The 15,319-nt window shown below is 37.9% G+C and overlaps 1 protein-coding gene across 6 annotated transcripts in view; it reads right to left on the reverse strand.

Moving 5' to 3' along the window:
- Window positions 1-15,319, reverse strand: part of garnl3 (GTPase activating Rap/RanGAP domain like 3) — a 65,861-nt gene that overhangs the window by 22,286 nt on the left and 28,256 nt on the right. For all 6 annotated transcript variants that reach the window (XM_079607325.1, XM_079607321.1, XM_079607323.1 and 3 more), the window contains exons 3-13: window positions 8,232-8,306; window positions 6,892-6,991; window positions 4,994-5,112; window positions 4,629-4,693; window positions 4,460-4,523; window positions 4,059-4,085; window positions 3,851-3,926; window positions 3,506-3,604; window positions 3,289-3,392; window positions 244-352; window positions 37-82 (exon numbers count right to left, since the gene is read on the reverse strand). In XM_079607325.1, the coding sequence (XP_079463451.1) occupies window positions 37-82; window positions 244-352; window positions 3,289-3,392; window positions 3,506-3,604; window positions 3,851-3,926; window positions 4,059-4,085; window positions 4,460-4,523; window positions 4,629-4,693; window positions 4,994-5,112; window positions 6,892-6,991; window positions 8,232-8,306 (884 nt within the window). The remainder of the gene's footprint in view (window positions 1-36; window positions 83-243; window positions 353-3,288; window positions 3,393-3,505; window positions 3,605-3,850; window positions 3,927-4,058; window positions 4,086-4,459; window positions 4,524-4,628; window positions 4,694-4,993; window positions 5,113-6,891; window positions 6,992-8,231; window positions 8,307-15,319) is intronic.

Below are 15,319 nucleotides of genomic sequence, written 5' to 3' on the forward strand. Positions count from 1 at the left end.
ATGCACAAAAAGTAAAACCTCCAAGCACACACATACCTGTAACTATCATTCAGGCTATTATATCTAACTAAGGCAAAAATATCTGTGGGGTACGTAAAGGAAATCATCCATACAATAGCTACACATGCATAACTCATTTAGACATTTTCCCCCCTATAAAAACAAGTCGCCCATAAAAAGCCTAATCACTGCCACTTAGTGACTCATTTCAGCAGTTTCACTCAGTTTGAGGATGAAGGATACGTGTGAAATGGGAGCGAATCATAGAGGGTTTAAAGGACGGAGAGGCGTCATCTCCCTCCTGAAACACGATGGTCACGATGTCGTTCCCTATGTGTCTCTTCCTCTCTACCTGCACAGAGCGAAATATCATACATGCATGAAGCACATTTCAAAAAGCATCATTTTTTTTCTCTCCAGTATTAAATGAAAAAAAAAATCTTTGTACATTCCTAGGTGTGTTTGTTGAGAGTTTGGACATTCCTAATGCCCTCTGACACCGCACGCCTGTTAGCCAGGAAGCATAATTGTGCTTGTTAATGAGTCTGGACCACTATGCTTGAAAAGGAGCTTTTATCTCTTGTCTCAAGAGCGCGCACACACACGCACACAACCTCTTAAAGCTCAATTACTACATGGCTCTTTTTCACCTTCCCCTCTCCGCCAGTATCTATCTCTCATTCTCACACACACACACACGCACGCACGCACGCACGCACGCACGCACGCACGCACGCACGCACACACACACACACACACAGGTTGTGACAGGAATAAGTATTTACTTATTGCAGAGACAGATTCATTTCCACTGAGAGCTTAATTATGATTCTCTGCCACATCCCCATCCCCGTCACACAGAACATCCTTCCAGTGACATGCATAACTCTTGAACAAAACCAACAGGCTTTCATGACTGACTCTTACATGTTTCCAGCGGTTTGACAGGGTCAAGCATGGTTAAGCCTTCTAGGATTATTTGAAAGGGATAGTATTCACCAAAAAACTTTATTCGCTCACCTTCGTGTTTTTTGCAAACCCATATGTTGTTAATTTCTCTTTTAGAACAAAGTAGGAGAATTTTTAAAGAAACTTCTCCATACAACAGTCCATAGTGATTATATCTTTCATGCAGTCCCTATGAACTGTCCTTGATGGAAAATAGCTATGCTTCTTTAATATCGTTCTTTATGTTCCACAGAAGAAAGAAAGTCATTCAGGTTTAGTATGACATGAGAAAAATGATGACAACAGTTTCATTTTTGGTTAAAGCGGCACTCGGTAACTCTAGCCACCGCTTTGCTGATTTTCTCAACGAGCTCCCCCTACAGCTGCGGTGCGTATATTTTTCACATCACTGTCGTAAAGTCACTTGCGGCGCGCCGGCGCCCTCCTCCCCCTTTCTACCGCTGCTCATGTGCTTTTGTTATGGTCGGAGCCGGTGTGGTGAACAAATGAGTCCCAGACGCACCAACTTTATCGTGTGGAGCTATGTCTACCGAGGTGGGTAATACATCATACACAGTATCATAAAGCAGTTCGTGTTTCTCGTTCTTTCTCGCTCGTTCTCGCTTCTCACGAGACTTCCTATTTTCAACTTACCGGGACGTTAGTCCCAATGTTGCAAGGCTGGTTTTCCGCCTGGGAACGCTGGGGGGAGCGGGGAAAGTAACCATTCTCACCAGAACAGATTATTTAACCATCCAAATGATTTCTAAACGGATTTATTAAGCTGAAAAAGTTACCAAGTGCACCTTTAAAGAACAGTTTTCTTACAAGAAAAAACACTCTCCCTTGTGAACAGTACTTGATTCCTTCCAGTCAAGTATTTCACCTGTTCAGTGTGTCTGCATGCTTTTAGGGTCAGCAAGAGACTTTAAGCGTGTATGAGCTTTTCTGCTCTTCCCATGAGTGGTTCAGCATTGGTAAAGGTGGTTATTGACATGGAGGGCTGAAGAGGCTCTCGGCTGTGGAGTGCCAAGACCTTGAACCGACACAAATACTTTGAAAATCCTGCTATTGTGAATGCTTCCACAGGCGCTCCAGTGCACAAGAGCTCTACTCGTACTCAATCATATGATCTGATAGAGTGAAAGAGAAAAAGTGAGAAACGGAAGGAGAGCGTGAGGGAGAGAAAAGGGATTACGGTGTGATGATACAATCAAGAGTAGAGAGGGATATGAAGTGAGAGAGAGTGAAGTGATTGACGCTTGATGTAATCAGGATATGGAGCTGAGGGGGGAAATGGGAATAGCAACAGAGAAAAGAGAGGGAGAGACTGACCGCTGTGATGTCCAGCGCTTTTGGATGTTAAATATAGCCTGTTTTCCCCTCACCACCTACTGAGCTACAGACTGGCTCCTTTCTGCCTCAACAAACACACACAGCTCCCTTCTTTCTATCATTCAAATTTCTCTTTCATTTCCCGTTCTCTGTGTATTTGTTCTGCTCTCTATTTGTCTTTATCTCATTCTATTTGTAGTTTTACATGGATGTGTTGTTGTTTTTTCGGTGGTGTCTCTCTATAGTCCTATTCAGAGAGGACTGGTTTTAGAAAATGAATCCCGGGGATGGGCTGATAATGATACTGATAATATGATAATCTCATAATTATTTTCATGTTATGGCTGATAATAAACTTTTATACTATTTTGTCTAAATCAATTAAAAATTAAACACTAAAAAGTAAAGTCACTCATTTTAAATGCTGCAATTTAGGCATCACAACATTAGAATGTACAGTATGAAAAATTGGTATTTTGAGACATGCTAAGATTTCATTTGACAGTGTTTTTAATTAAATTATTAGAGTTTTTAAAGGTTAACTTTAAGTAAACTTTAAATGATGACAAAGGTAATCAAACACTAAAAAGGGTACCATTAAAAGTAAACATTCAGTATTGGCTGTTACAATATTCAATACATGTAAACTACTGTTCCGTTCAAAGGTTTGGGGTCAGTACGATTAAAAACAAAACAAGAAATTAATCATTTAATTCAACAAAGACACATTAAATTGATCAAAGGTAGGTTTACATGGACTTACACAGAGTTACATTACATTTCAAACTGTAATTTTAAATTGTAATACTTCACAATAATGTTCTTATTACTGTATTCTGTGTCACATAAATGTAGCCTTGGTGAGCATTCAAGACTTCTTTTTTAAAAACATTAAAAAAATGTAAAGACCCCAAAAACTTTGGAAAAGCACTGTACATTAGAATAAACCACCAATATCGGCCCGTAACCAATATGCCAATATAGCTTATGTGTTCTACAACTTACCTGTTGCTTGTTTTCTTTAGAATAAGGTAACATGGTGGAAACATGGAACATGAGCTCATGACCCTGATAGACTGTGTAGATGGAATTCATTCCTGTAGTGTCATCTAAACAGAGAGAGAGAGAAAGAAAGCGAGAGAGAACGAATTAGTCAAATACAGTTAAAAGGTAAAAAAAATCCCTGTTGATTTGTAAACGTATATATGTGTATTTGTCCTACTTTTAGTGTCCAGTCCTCCTCGATACCCTGCCCAGCCCTGCAGACAGATTGTGTCGCCAAGGAGATTCAGAAATTTGTCAAAGGTCTCACTTCCTGTTTCTGAAAAAAGAACAAAAACAGAAAATCTACTTCATTGTAAAGCAATAATAAATTTAACAGACATCAAGAGTGAGCCACCTTATTCTGTTCACAGATATTTTAAAATCAGTGTGAATTATAATGAATTGCATTGTAGTTCCGTAATATGATGTAATTCCAAGTAAAATAAGATATTCTTTTATTTGGTTATTGGTTATTATTATTAGACATATTTAGTATTATAAGTATGTTATATTCTGTGCTCACCGTTGCTGAACATTTCATCATCTGTCAACTGTCCATCTTTGGCATAAAGAACACCAAATTTAAAGTTTACGCTGCCCTGTAAGAACATACAAACACATGTGAGGAGCGTTCAGGGGGAATTCACAAAGAAATTGATTTAGAAATCACTAAGAAGGTCATTTATTTGCATACCTAAATCAAACATATACACACATTTGACAGTACAAACCTCTTGTTCCTCCAGCACCAGTAAGTCCTGCCAACAATAAATAAATAAATAACAGTTTAGCTCAAATCAAATCATTATATCCCCCAGTACAATAAAACAATCAGTTTCCATCAAGGTTAAATTTCTAAACACCAGTTAGGAGCACTAATAGTGCGAGTTACACAAACATTACAGAGAGCATGTTCATGCATTCAAATATCTGAATGCCACTGACAATGGCCTTTGATTAGCGGCACACATTTCCACAAAAGCCAAGCTCTCTGGAGCAATAGCAGCTCAGACAGCGTCTGTGTTTGAATCCTAAAGTGATTATGAAGCAGAACAACAAACCAGAGCAAAAATAGACAGTAATTAACAGAGCAGCGGACATGTAATGTTGATTGACAAGTGTGGGTGGGCACCTTCTGAATCTCTGGGTTAAGGATCTCCCTCGGGCCCTTTTCGAAACGATCCACATTCATGGCACTGGTGGGTGAAAGGGTCAAGAGCGGGAAATTAATGCGTTTTAATTTATTTCGCTCAAATCAAATCTTCGTATGTGTGAATAGGGTGCATTACAGACAGACTTACCTTAATATCGATTTGACTGATAGTGTTTTTGTCGGACTGTATGGAAGGCTGATTTTTAGAGTACCCTGAAAGAGATGGACACATTTCACAAATTATACAAATCTAAAGCGAAATGTGACCTGGCATAACAAGACAGCAAGCCAGTAATGCTGGAGGTTACGTCACAAGGTTTTATAACCGAGACCTTCTTGTTCATAAGGTGACATTTAATACCGTGTCACTGTGCATTCAGGGTTTTTAGGCATTTAGTCTTCACATACTGGCCTTTGAGACAACAGAACAAAACAGTGTAGTCACTTTTACGATGAGGTCAATCTGTTATGTGAGTCACTGCTCGGAGCAAAAGTGACGCACACACGACTCACCGTCTTGCGCCAGAGGATGGCTCGGTACTGTGGGACCCTTTGGTTGTTCTGGTCTGACAGAACCACAGACAGGAAGAAGGGGTTCTTCTCCGCATCCGTCCCCACATAGTTCTGATGAACTAAAAAAAAAAAGGGACAGAAAAGTAAAATGTAATTTATTCCTGTGATGGCAAAGCTAAATTTCCAGCAGCCATTGCTCCAGTCTTCAGTGTCACATGAATCATGAAATCATTCTAATATGCTGATTTGCTGCTAGAGAAACATTTCCTTTTTTATAATTCTTTGATGAATAGAGAGTTCAAAAGAACAGCATTTATTAGAATTTTTTTACTGACACTTGAGATCAATTGAATGCATCCTTGCTGTGGCATAGATTGCTTGTGTGATGTGATGCAAAATGAACGAAGATATACTACTTGTATTAAACATGACGAGAACTCAAACACAATAATCAATAAACATTAACACAAGACAATAAACTGAGGAAGACAGAAGGCTTAAATACACAGAGGATGATGATTGACAGGGAACAGGTGTGGACTACCAGTAATTAGAATCAATGACAACGAATGAATGACTAGAACTCAGGCAAAACAGACAATGGGTGTGTCTCAATTACAGTAGCTCCCTAGCAAGGAAATCAGTAAACCGTGTATATGATTCCGGCCACTGGTAAGGACCCTTCATCACTACACACTGGGACAGTGATTATGACTACGTACAACATTGTAGAACGTTACTGCTGGTATTAACCAACTACAGGCAGGAGCTATATATTTGTATATATCATCTTCTATCATCTTCAGAAATGTGACACTCTGATTTTAACAAATGATTAACAATTTACACATTTTAAGACTTGAATCAATGCATCAATAAGAGTGAATCTAACTTCTATTTCTCTATTTTCTTTTCTGAATATTGTAACTTGAGCCTTCTTGACGTGCTGCCTGCACAATGATGCTGATAGATGCCACACCAAAGCACTGTGGCCATGTGAACTGTCCTCAGAGACGTGACTGTGAAGACGCCTGTTTATTTAGATCTATTCCTGGAGCCTCAGAATAAGAGGGTAGGAGAAAAGACCGGATGGAAGCCTTCTGTTTATGGGGAAATATTTTGGATTGAGACAGTGCAGGTTTACAGAAAGAAGACAAATGAAAAGAGGCTGAAATCCAATTAGAAGACAAGATCTGGTCTGTCTCTGCATCTCCACCCTTCCTCTGTAGAATATTCTGTCTCTCTCCCTCTCTCTCTTTCAATCTCTCTCTCATTGAATGAAAGCTATTTGCAGTGATTTAAATCAATTAAAGAGACATAATGCAGAATCTGCCTCGGGAATGTGTGTGGGAACAACAGTGTTTGTATTTGTGTGTGAGGAAGGGAAATAAAGAAAGACAGAGAAAAGAAAAAGAGAGTGATGAAGTGTATGGCAGGGTGTAAAACAGTATTTTAGTATAAAATATAAAACACTAGAATAAAATACCATTAATTTGGGCTTTATCCTCAGCACGAGAATGCAGACATTGGAAACTTGTTAACGGTACCACGTTGGTATCGTTGGTAGTTGTTAACGGTACCAGATGTAATAAAATGTATTTGTTTCCACTTTTTTTTTTACTAAAATGCAACTGGTTCTGAATAAGAACTCAATTCCCAACCCAATCTGACTAATTTTAAACATTGTTAAATTATTTTCTACATAATTCAACTTTTTCTTTCCCATAAACTCCAAAATTTCACAGAACAGTATTTCTCAAAATAATTCCACATTTATGCTCTCCATGTGTTGAATATAATCTCAACATGTACTGTACATTATGCATATAGAGTAGAAGTGAATTTGTAAATATGTGCGTGTATGTGTGCAAATTCGATATTTGTCAGTAGAATCCCACCTTTTCCCAGAAAGTACTTGAAGTACCATCTGGTGTGGTACTCTGGGTTCTCCAAATGGACGTCAGTTCTCCTCCATGTTCCAGGTGTGTAGTCAGAGGTCTGCAGAAAAGCCCCACCAAGAATTTAACTAGGTACAGGACTCAACAGCAAAGATTTGTTTTGTTCTTGCCCTGTAACAATTTCACCCCCCGCTCACAAAAAAGGTTTTATTTACAATTTTAGATTTTTCACAAAGATATTTTAATCTCTACAAAAAGACAGTTTGTAACAAGCTTGCAAAACGATTACAGCTGTAGTGTAACTTCATAACCACATTTCCGATTGGTTTGTAGTTTCAACACTTGTTCTAGACTATCACAAGTCATTCTTGCAGATTTGACAAAAAACTCTGTTAGCCAGCTAGATAACATTATCCTGGAGACAATGTTTTTTCAGCATTATACTGAGGACAGAATTTGCATCAATAATATAGAATATATCATACAATTTTACTTTTTAAGTTTACTTTCAAAATACAATAAGGACTATTTTTATAGAGATTTGTGGTAGGGAACACACATATGTTCATGTGAACACATAACACGTCTGGTTATACCTCTGCTCACCCAATAATCAATCCCATCATATTCCAGCACAAATTTCAATTGATATTTTCATGCTGACAAATTGTATAAAAAACAAACAAGAACAAAAAAACACTCAGTGTAAGCAAGCGCTTTCGGTGGTGACAGTCCACCCTAAATCATTAACAACCAATCAGAGGTCTGTTTTGCTGGGATAAAGCATTTAAGGTTGTCATAGCTACAGTCTGGTGCTTGAAATGAAAAGGACAAGTGGATGGAGGGAAGAGAGAGAGAGAGAGAGAGAGAGAGAGAGAGAGAGAGAGAGAGAGAGAGGGGAGGAAATGAGAGCGAGAACATTGGGGATTGATTGAATCGCTTTGCTTTGGTTGTTGTTTTTGCTGATGCATGTGTGTTTCATTGAAACACCTACAGACACACTGGAAAAACATAAAAGCTGGCAGTTTTGGTTTGTTTTTCACTGCCAGAAGATGAATATTTTGTTCTCTCTCTCTTTTCTTCTTCTTTAAATACATTGTATCGCCCCCGTTCATGCAGCACTGCACTGACTTGAACCCGCAGCCATCAGTATGCATGTGAATGAGTTCAAAACCTTATTGAATCTCTCCATGGTCATGAGAGCTTCAACAATTGAAGGGCTGTTTAACCTCTACCCTGGTAATTTTCATAATAGTTTTGTAACACTTGGTGGTCTATTACAATCCAGCGCATACACACACACACATTTCAGACCACACAATATTTAATGAGTATCTTACCTCATCTATTGAACCGTTCTCCACTCTGAATCTCCCAGCTCTCTGTATGGCCCCGTCTGCATCACTGGAGATGAGCTGAGGAGAAACACAGAATACATCATGAACGTGAGACCACCTGCATCAAGTAGAAGAGCTACACAGTAGAGTCCAAAAGTCTAGTAAAATGCAGTTCCACACAAATATTAGGCAGCACAACGGTTTACAACACGGATGATAATAACAAATGAGCCACAAATCATCACATTACAAGGATTTCTGAAGGATCGTGTGCAACTAAAGAGTGGAGTAATGATGCTGAAAATTCAGCTTTGCCATCACAGGAATAAATTACTTTTTAGAATTTTCTTTTTAAAATTGTAATACTATTTCACAGTATTACTGTTTTTACTTTTTGATCAAATAAATATAGCACTGGTGAGCATAAGAAACATCTTTCAAAAACATAAAAAAAAAAACATAAACTTTTGAACACTATAGTGTAAATAACTTGTCCTAAAAAAACATTCGGTAGTATCAATGTATTGTAACCTCAGACTTGCCTCCCTTTCTATTCATTCTCTTTGCTGTTGAATATTTCTCTTTAACGATTCAATTATTTTGGTTAAGAAACATGCAGCATAAGCAGTTTAAGACTGCTTTAAAAATGCCTATAAAAAGACACAAGAGAGACAGCGAAAAGGCAGCATATACCTAATCTGCTGTGACATGCACTCAACACACATACAGATAGATGAGTTTGAATCATAAAAACCCTTCAATGTAGAATCAGACTAATGATGCCTGTGTCTGGTCTATCTGTGTGCAGTCACTTCATCACACACACACACACACACACACACACGCACACGCACACGCACACACACACACACACACACACACACACACACACACACACACACACAGTTTCAGTGAAAAGTCTATCAGATATGCTCAGATATTGTGTGTGTATGTGGGACAATCACTTGCACCTGACACGATGTAATCTGGTCTGTGCAGTAAAATTGCAACATCCCCCCAGATGGAACAATGTTGGTTGCTAGGCAACAGAACACAGAACCTCTCCCATTTCCTTTTTCTTCAGTCACCTTGTTTTCCTCCTCATTTCTCTCACCTTTCTTCTCCACCTGTTGGTCGGCCTCCCTCTCTTGCTCTTCCCTCTCCTTTGTATCTGGCAGACCAAACTGCTAAAAACAGACCGCAGCTGCACTGCAGCTAGAGAGACTAGCTGTAAGGGTGCGAGTTTGTTGTGTGTGTTGTGTATGTGTGTGTGTGTGTGGCAGATGGTCAGCCTTGGCTTGAGAATGCCAAAGGTCCAATATTCCCAGCTAACATCAGAACTTCCCTAACATTCTGGCAAGGTTCTCGCAGTTATGAATAAATGTTCTTCCAGTAATGTTAATAGAATGTTTGTTCAAAGTTATCTGATCTTTAATACTAAATTATCTGATCTTTAATACTTAGTACATTTATTTCATAAGTATACTACAAAACCATTAACATATTTACTGACATATCGCTTAAGACTTACTGATATAAATATTAGAATTCAACTTTATTTGGAGTACTTCTTTATTGCCAAATGCACATTTCTTAATATTAAGACTAAAATGTGTTTGATATCACTAGTAGTAAGGATAGTGTGATCTCTGTATAATATCAGTCTTCAAATTCAAGATATTTAAAATGTATCTACTTGCAATATAGTTCCAATTTAGCAGAATCAAATATACTTAACTATATCTTTGTTAGGACCTCAGATCTATTTCTGGATAACTAAATTACATTAAGTACTAAATTAGTTGTTCATATTTAGCAGACTTTAAGTATATCAGTTTAGTTTACCAAAATGATAATTCCAGGGTATTTATATTAAGTACATAAATCTGTAAATGTATTTGTAGTATACTTACTTACTGTAGCATAAAATAAATGTATTTCAAATACATTTCGGTATGTTTATTTTTTACTAGGTTTTGTAGGCAACGTTGGTACCTCACCAAACTGATTTTGAACAGACTTCTGCGGCAGCATAACGGTTTACACAATACAGAGCTTTGGTGAAAACAAAGTGAATATTTAATTACTACAATAAAAATGTATTGCTAGAAATGACATCAAAATTGGGAAAAGTTGGTCAAAAAACTTACATTTACTCACAAACTGACCACCAAACACAACTTTCAGATGGCATCTTGATTGTTTAGCATAACTGCCAAAGAAACGGAGAGTAAAGTGTGGGATATCAAAGGCAGTGAAGGATACATCTATGCTGCCTTCAAAATTTGATCAGATGAAGGTATCTCAGGAGACAGGAAGTGAGATTTAGACGTGCCTTGAAGCATTTCTACCTCTGAAGCAGAATTTTGAAGCTTTCGGACTCAGCAAACGTTTTCTTAACTTAATGGGGACATTAAGGCAAAATTCTTAGAGCATATTTTGTTAGCTGGGTTTGAGCAGTGGAAAACTTCAGCCTGTATTAATGTGCAGCACAGTGCATCTACATTGACTGCAAAACAGCAAATCAGTTGTAGGTAAATTATTAAAAGGTTCTGTGGATATATTTCATACTGTTTGAAAATAGATGCAGCTGGATCAAAACCCTTGAGACAACTTGACATTTACCCATGACACAGGCCTTTGATAAACAACATTCCCTCTAATGGACTTGCACACCCCAGGAATCTACTTTAAGCACACAGAGACACAATTACTTGTCTCATGAGATAGTTTTTTCTTTGCTTCTTTTGCTCAGTGGCATTCTGCGATGCTATTAAGGTGTTTCGATAAATGCCATGAGGTTAATGATAGCAGGATGACAGGACAGTCTACCAAACTCAACCAAAAGTTCAAAACACACGCACGGAAGCAAGCACGCACATACGCACGCACGCCTGCACACACACACACACACACACACACACACACACACACACACACACACACACACACACACACACACACACACACACACACACACACACACACACACACACACACACACACACACACACACACACACACACACACACACACACACACACACACACACACACACACACACACACACACACACACACACACACACACACACACACAGAGAAGCATGAGAGAGTGCAAGAAAGAGAGAAAGACAATCAATGCTATTGTAACATTGATCTTTTTAGAGAGCTTCTGTATGTGTTATCATGCCTCACACAATAGAGCTTTAGAGCAAAAGAGAGAGACAGGTGAGATGAGGAAAGAATATGGAGAGACACACACATGGAGAAAGCAAAGCATCTGAATCTGAGAGGAAAACAAAAGGAAACATTTCCATAATCTAAATCAGTCTACACAGTGGAACTGAGCTTTGAGTGAATTGTGAAAATACAGAACAGGATTGAATGAACAACTGAATGAACCTGTGGTATTAGAGAGATACAAAGTAGAGTGGAGGGAGGGAGAGTGAGAAAAGAACAAAATTAGTTTTAATTTAGTTTTGTTAACAAAACAAAGGGTTTCCCTCTGACACACACCCACACATACTGTAAATGAACAAATCATAATGACTTGATGTGTATAAGTGTGCTGTTCTTTCCCCCGCAAGCAATTTCTCACCAGAACTACACACAAAGCCTTTGACAACCTCCAGACAATCCATAACTAAACTAATAAATGTCTTCAACATTGCTTCATTTTGTCCCATCTTTGAGAAAGTGACCCTCCCACAACATTGGACACAGTAAGCATGAGTCACTCCTAATGATAGAGCTGCAGGCAACATGTTCCCCTGATCCCAACATGCTAATTTTACACCTCAGTCGCTCTGCAGCCAACCCTCCCTCTGCTCAGCATATGTGTGTGGGGTCTGAAGGCGTTTTTACTTGCTTAGAATCAAATTATTATAATAAGAGCAATAAGTCACAGGCAGAAGATGCATACTGTGAGATGTGTACGTCATGCAGCATTATTAAAAATTTCAATAAGACCAGAGGGAGGCCCTCGTGACTACACACGTTTAATTCTCCAGTCAGCTATCTGTTATTATATTTGTATCAAGTATCAATATAAGTTCATTCAAACGATCTCTAAAAATCAGGGGATAATATTCAAGAGATATTTGTATATATAAAGAAATAGTATCAGAAATGATAATGAATTATTACCTACTAAACCGCACAGTGCCAGGCCAGCATGTAAATATGGAGGTCCAACTCCGTCCTTTATATTAATTGTATTCATATTTATTGTGTATATTGTCTATACTGTATATAAAATACAATCTTTTTATATGAATATTCACCAGCATTTTTAAGCCTGTAGGCCACAATCATTTTTGTAAGCCAAAATAAGATGGTTGTGTCTGAAACATAAGGCGGTTGCAACATAGACTCATTTGAATAACATGCCTCTACATTTCTGCAAAAATCAAAAAATGCACCTACTGTATATCCAATTTACTGCAGTTTGCAGCTAAAATGACCAGTAGAGACGTTAAAACGGCAACAACTTGTATTCCTTTTCAAACAAATTATGATTACTGAGGGATGTGAGATTTTTGTCATCCTTAATTCAAAATCAAATTGATCATTTATCAATAATATCCATTTCTGATAATCCCAGGTCATGCAGTTTTGTTCACGTGGTCATTCCCTCAACAACGGATCTCAAGGCCAAGGCTTCACATTACATGGCCACAACATAAGGATGTCGTTACCTCGACAAAATGTTCTCATGGCCATGACATATTATCACATTCCCACAAGTTAATATGTCGTGGCCACGTTCAAAAGTGAACCGAACATGTCCCCTCAGTCAATGTATGCTTTAGACAGAACGGCAGAAATGTGACTATTAATGACTACAATGCTTATTTCTCAATAGAAATGGAATAATAATTAATTTACTCCTATCAATTGCTCCATCAGGTGCAATAAAAAACAAACAAGATATCTTTATCTAGTTGGTTTTTTAAGGTATTTATAAATGTTCATTGAGAAAGCTATAAGAATGACTGACAATCAAACAAAGCTCCAGGAAGGGAAAATCCGCACATAAACTTTTTAAATGCATACAAAAGTAATACATATAATGGTGAGTGACAGAGAAAGAGAAATTGAATGAGGTACATTGAGGCATTGAAGAGCACATTCAGCAATGTGTCTGAATGGAGAAAAGATGATGAAATGAAAGGGGGGCATTCAAGCCACTCCATATCAGATTTCTGTTGGGATTATAAAGGTTCTTCAACACATCTTCAACCTGTATACAGGTGTGCACTGCAGGTCAGCTTTGTTCTCTCAGCTTTGATGTCATCTGCTTTCACAGACTCATGCTGAGTAAGTACTGTCATAGACTTCAGTGATGATGACAAAGCATTTTCATCTGCTCTCTTTGAAAATGCTTCATATGGTGATCACAGGTGACCAGGTGTGAAGCGATAAGCTCTGGTAACAAGACCTCTTCCATGTCAATCCCAGTTTTTCAACAATCAACATTCAACACCAGTATATTAAACATCAAACATGGATTAGAGATTGATTAGAAACATTAGGTATTTACAAAATGCAGCTATAAACGTTAAAAATCATGCATATTGCTGGAAACGGGCCACCGCTGTAAAGCCACCATAGACATTGAAGGGACAAGTCCTCCCCAATAATCAGATATGGCCAAATTGCCCCCACCAATATTGGATATTATTGACGTTGCTGTCCTGCACTCCATTACACATAACTCTCATAGTTGTTAGGATGCAAAAAAAATCACCCGCCCCCTTCAAAATGATAGTGATGGTCAATCGAATCAAAGAAGGTGGACTCTTCGCAGATGCTGAACAATTCAGCTTTGACAGTAAAAGAGTACAAGGTAATAGCTAAACATTTATTATTTAACCGTTTTACGATATAAATGTTAAGTGACTGACAGTAATATCCAGTGATGCAAACTATTCTAGACTATACTAACTTTTTTGTCAGATTTCAGATTTGAATTGAACATAGACTATATACAGTCCTATATATGTGATTATTTTAATGTAATTCGTAATTGAATGTTAAAGACAAGAAAAATTAACAGCCATTACCCGCATAGCTATACGATTAAGAGTGAATGTGAGCACATTTTAAACTGAAAATATTATAAATAAAAATGACCATACATTTGTGACATTTGTCTCCCCCTCCAATGTTCGAGATATGGTTACAGCCTCGGTTGGAATCGTATCTTCTTGGTATCTCATATATGTTAATTAAGAAGTCAACCTTTGGCATTGCAGTCCCTGTGTCCACATATGTCTACTATACGAAAAGCATTATGTCAAAATGAGTAGCATGTCCAAAGTCAACATGGCTGATGCATTTCATCCAGATTAATTCATACAATGCAGAACCTGATTTTACCAATTGCGATATGTTCCTGGATCAACATCTTTGTTGACCCTGGCCTGGGACAACGTTTCAATCAACCAATCAGATTTTTCAGGGACAAGTTTACAGTTTATGTCAATTTTAAACTTAAAAACAGGGTTAGGTGCTTCTACACCAGTGTTATTCACCTATCACTTCCCTCTGGTTTTAGGGAGAAGTTATGGGTAGGTTTAGGGGTAAATTTACAATTTTTTTAATTTACTTAATAAATTTACAGACAGGAATGTTGTTCCAGGATCAACAAAATTCTATAACTCTCATACTACACACATGCATATGTTACATACTTAATTAACGATGGAGAAGTCATCAAATGCAGCACATATTCTGGTTTCCAACTAAAATATTGCATTGGCTTTGGGTGTTGATTTATGATCAGGTCTAATGTCTTGGTTGAGTTTGCCATATGATTAGGTTACAGAGTTTCTAGATGATGTCTAGCCACTTCTGGAAATGGTTGATCGGCATGTAATAGTGTCTAAACATCAGTCATGTTTACATTAGGCAATCATAAAATAATGAGAGAATGGAGCACTTAAGAAGCTTTTAACTTAAAACCCTCACAGACACACACGCGTTACATACTTCAGCCCTAACATGCACACTTTGCACTTAGAGGTCATAAAATCACCTATAAGAGGATCCTAGAGCTAATGCACTTACATAAACTGACTGAACCAT

Source organism: Phoxinus phoxinus, assembly GCF_949152265.1.
Source record: "Phoxinus phoxinus genome assembly, chromosome: 3".
Taxonomy (NCBI): domain Eukaryota; kingdom Metazoa; phylum Chordata; class Actinopteri; order Cypriniformes; family Leuciscidae; genus Phoxinus; species Phoxinus phoxinus.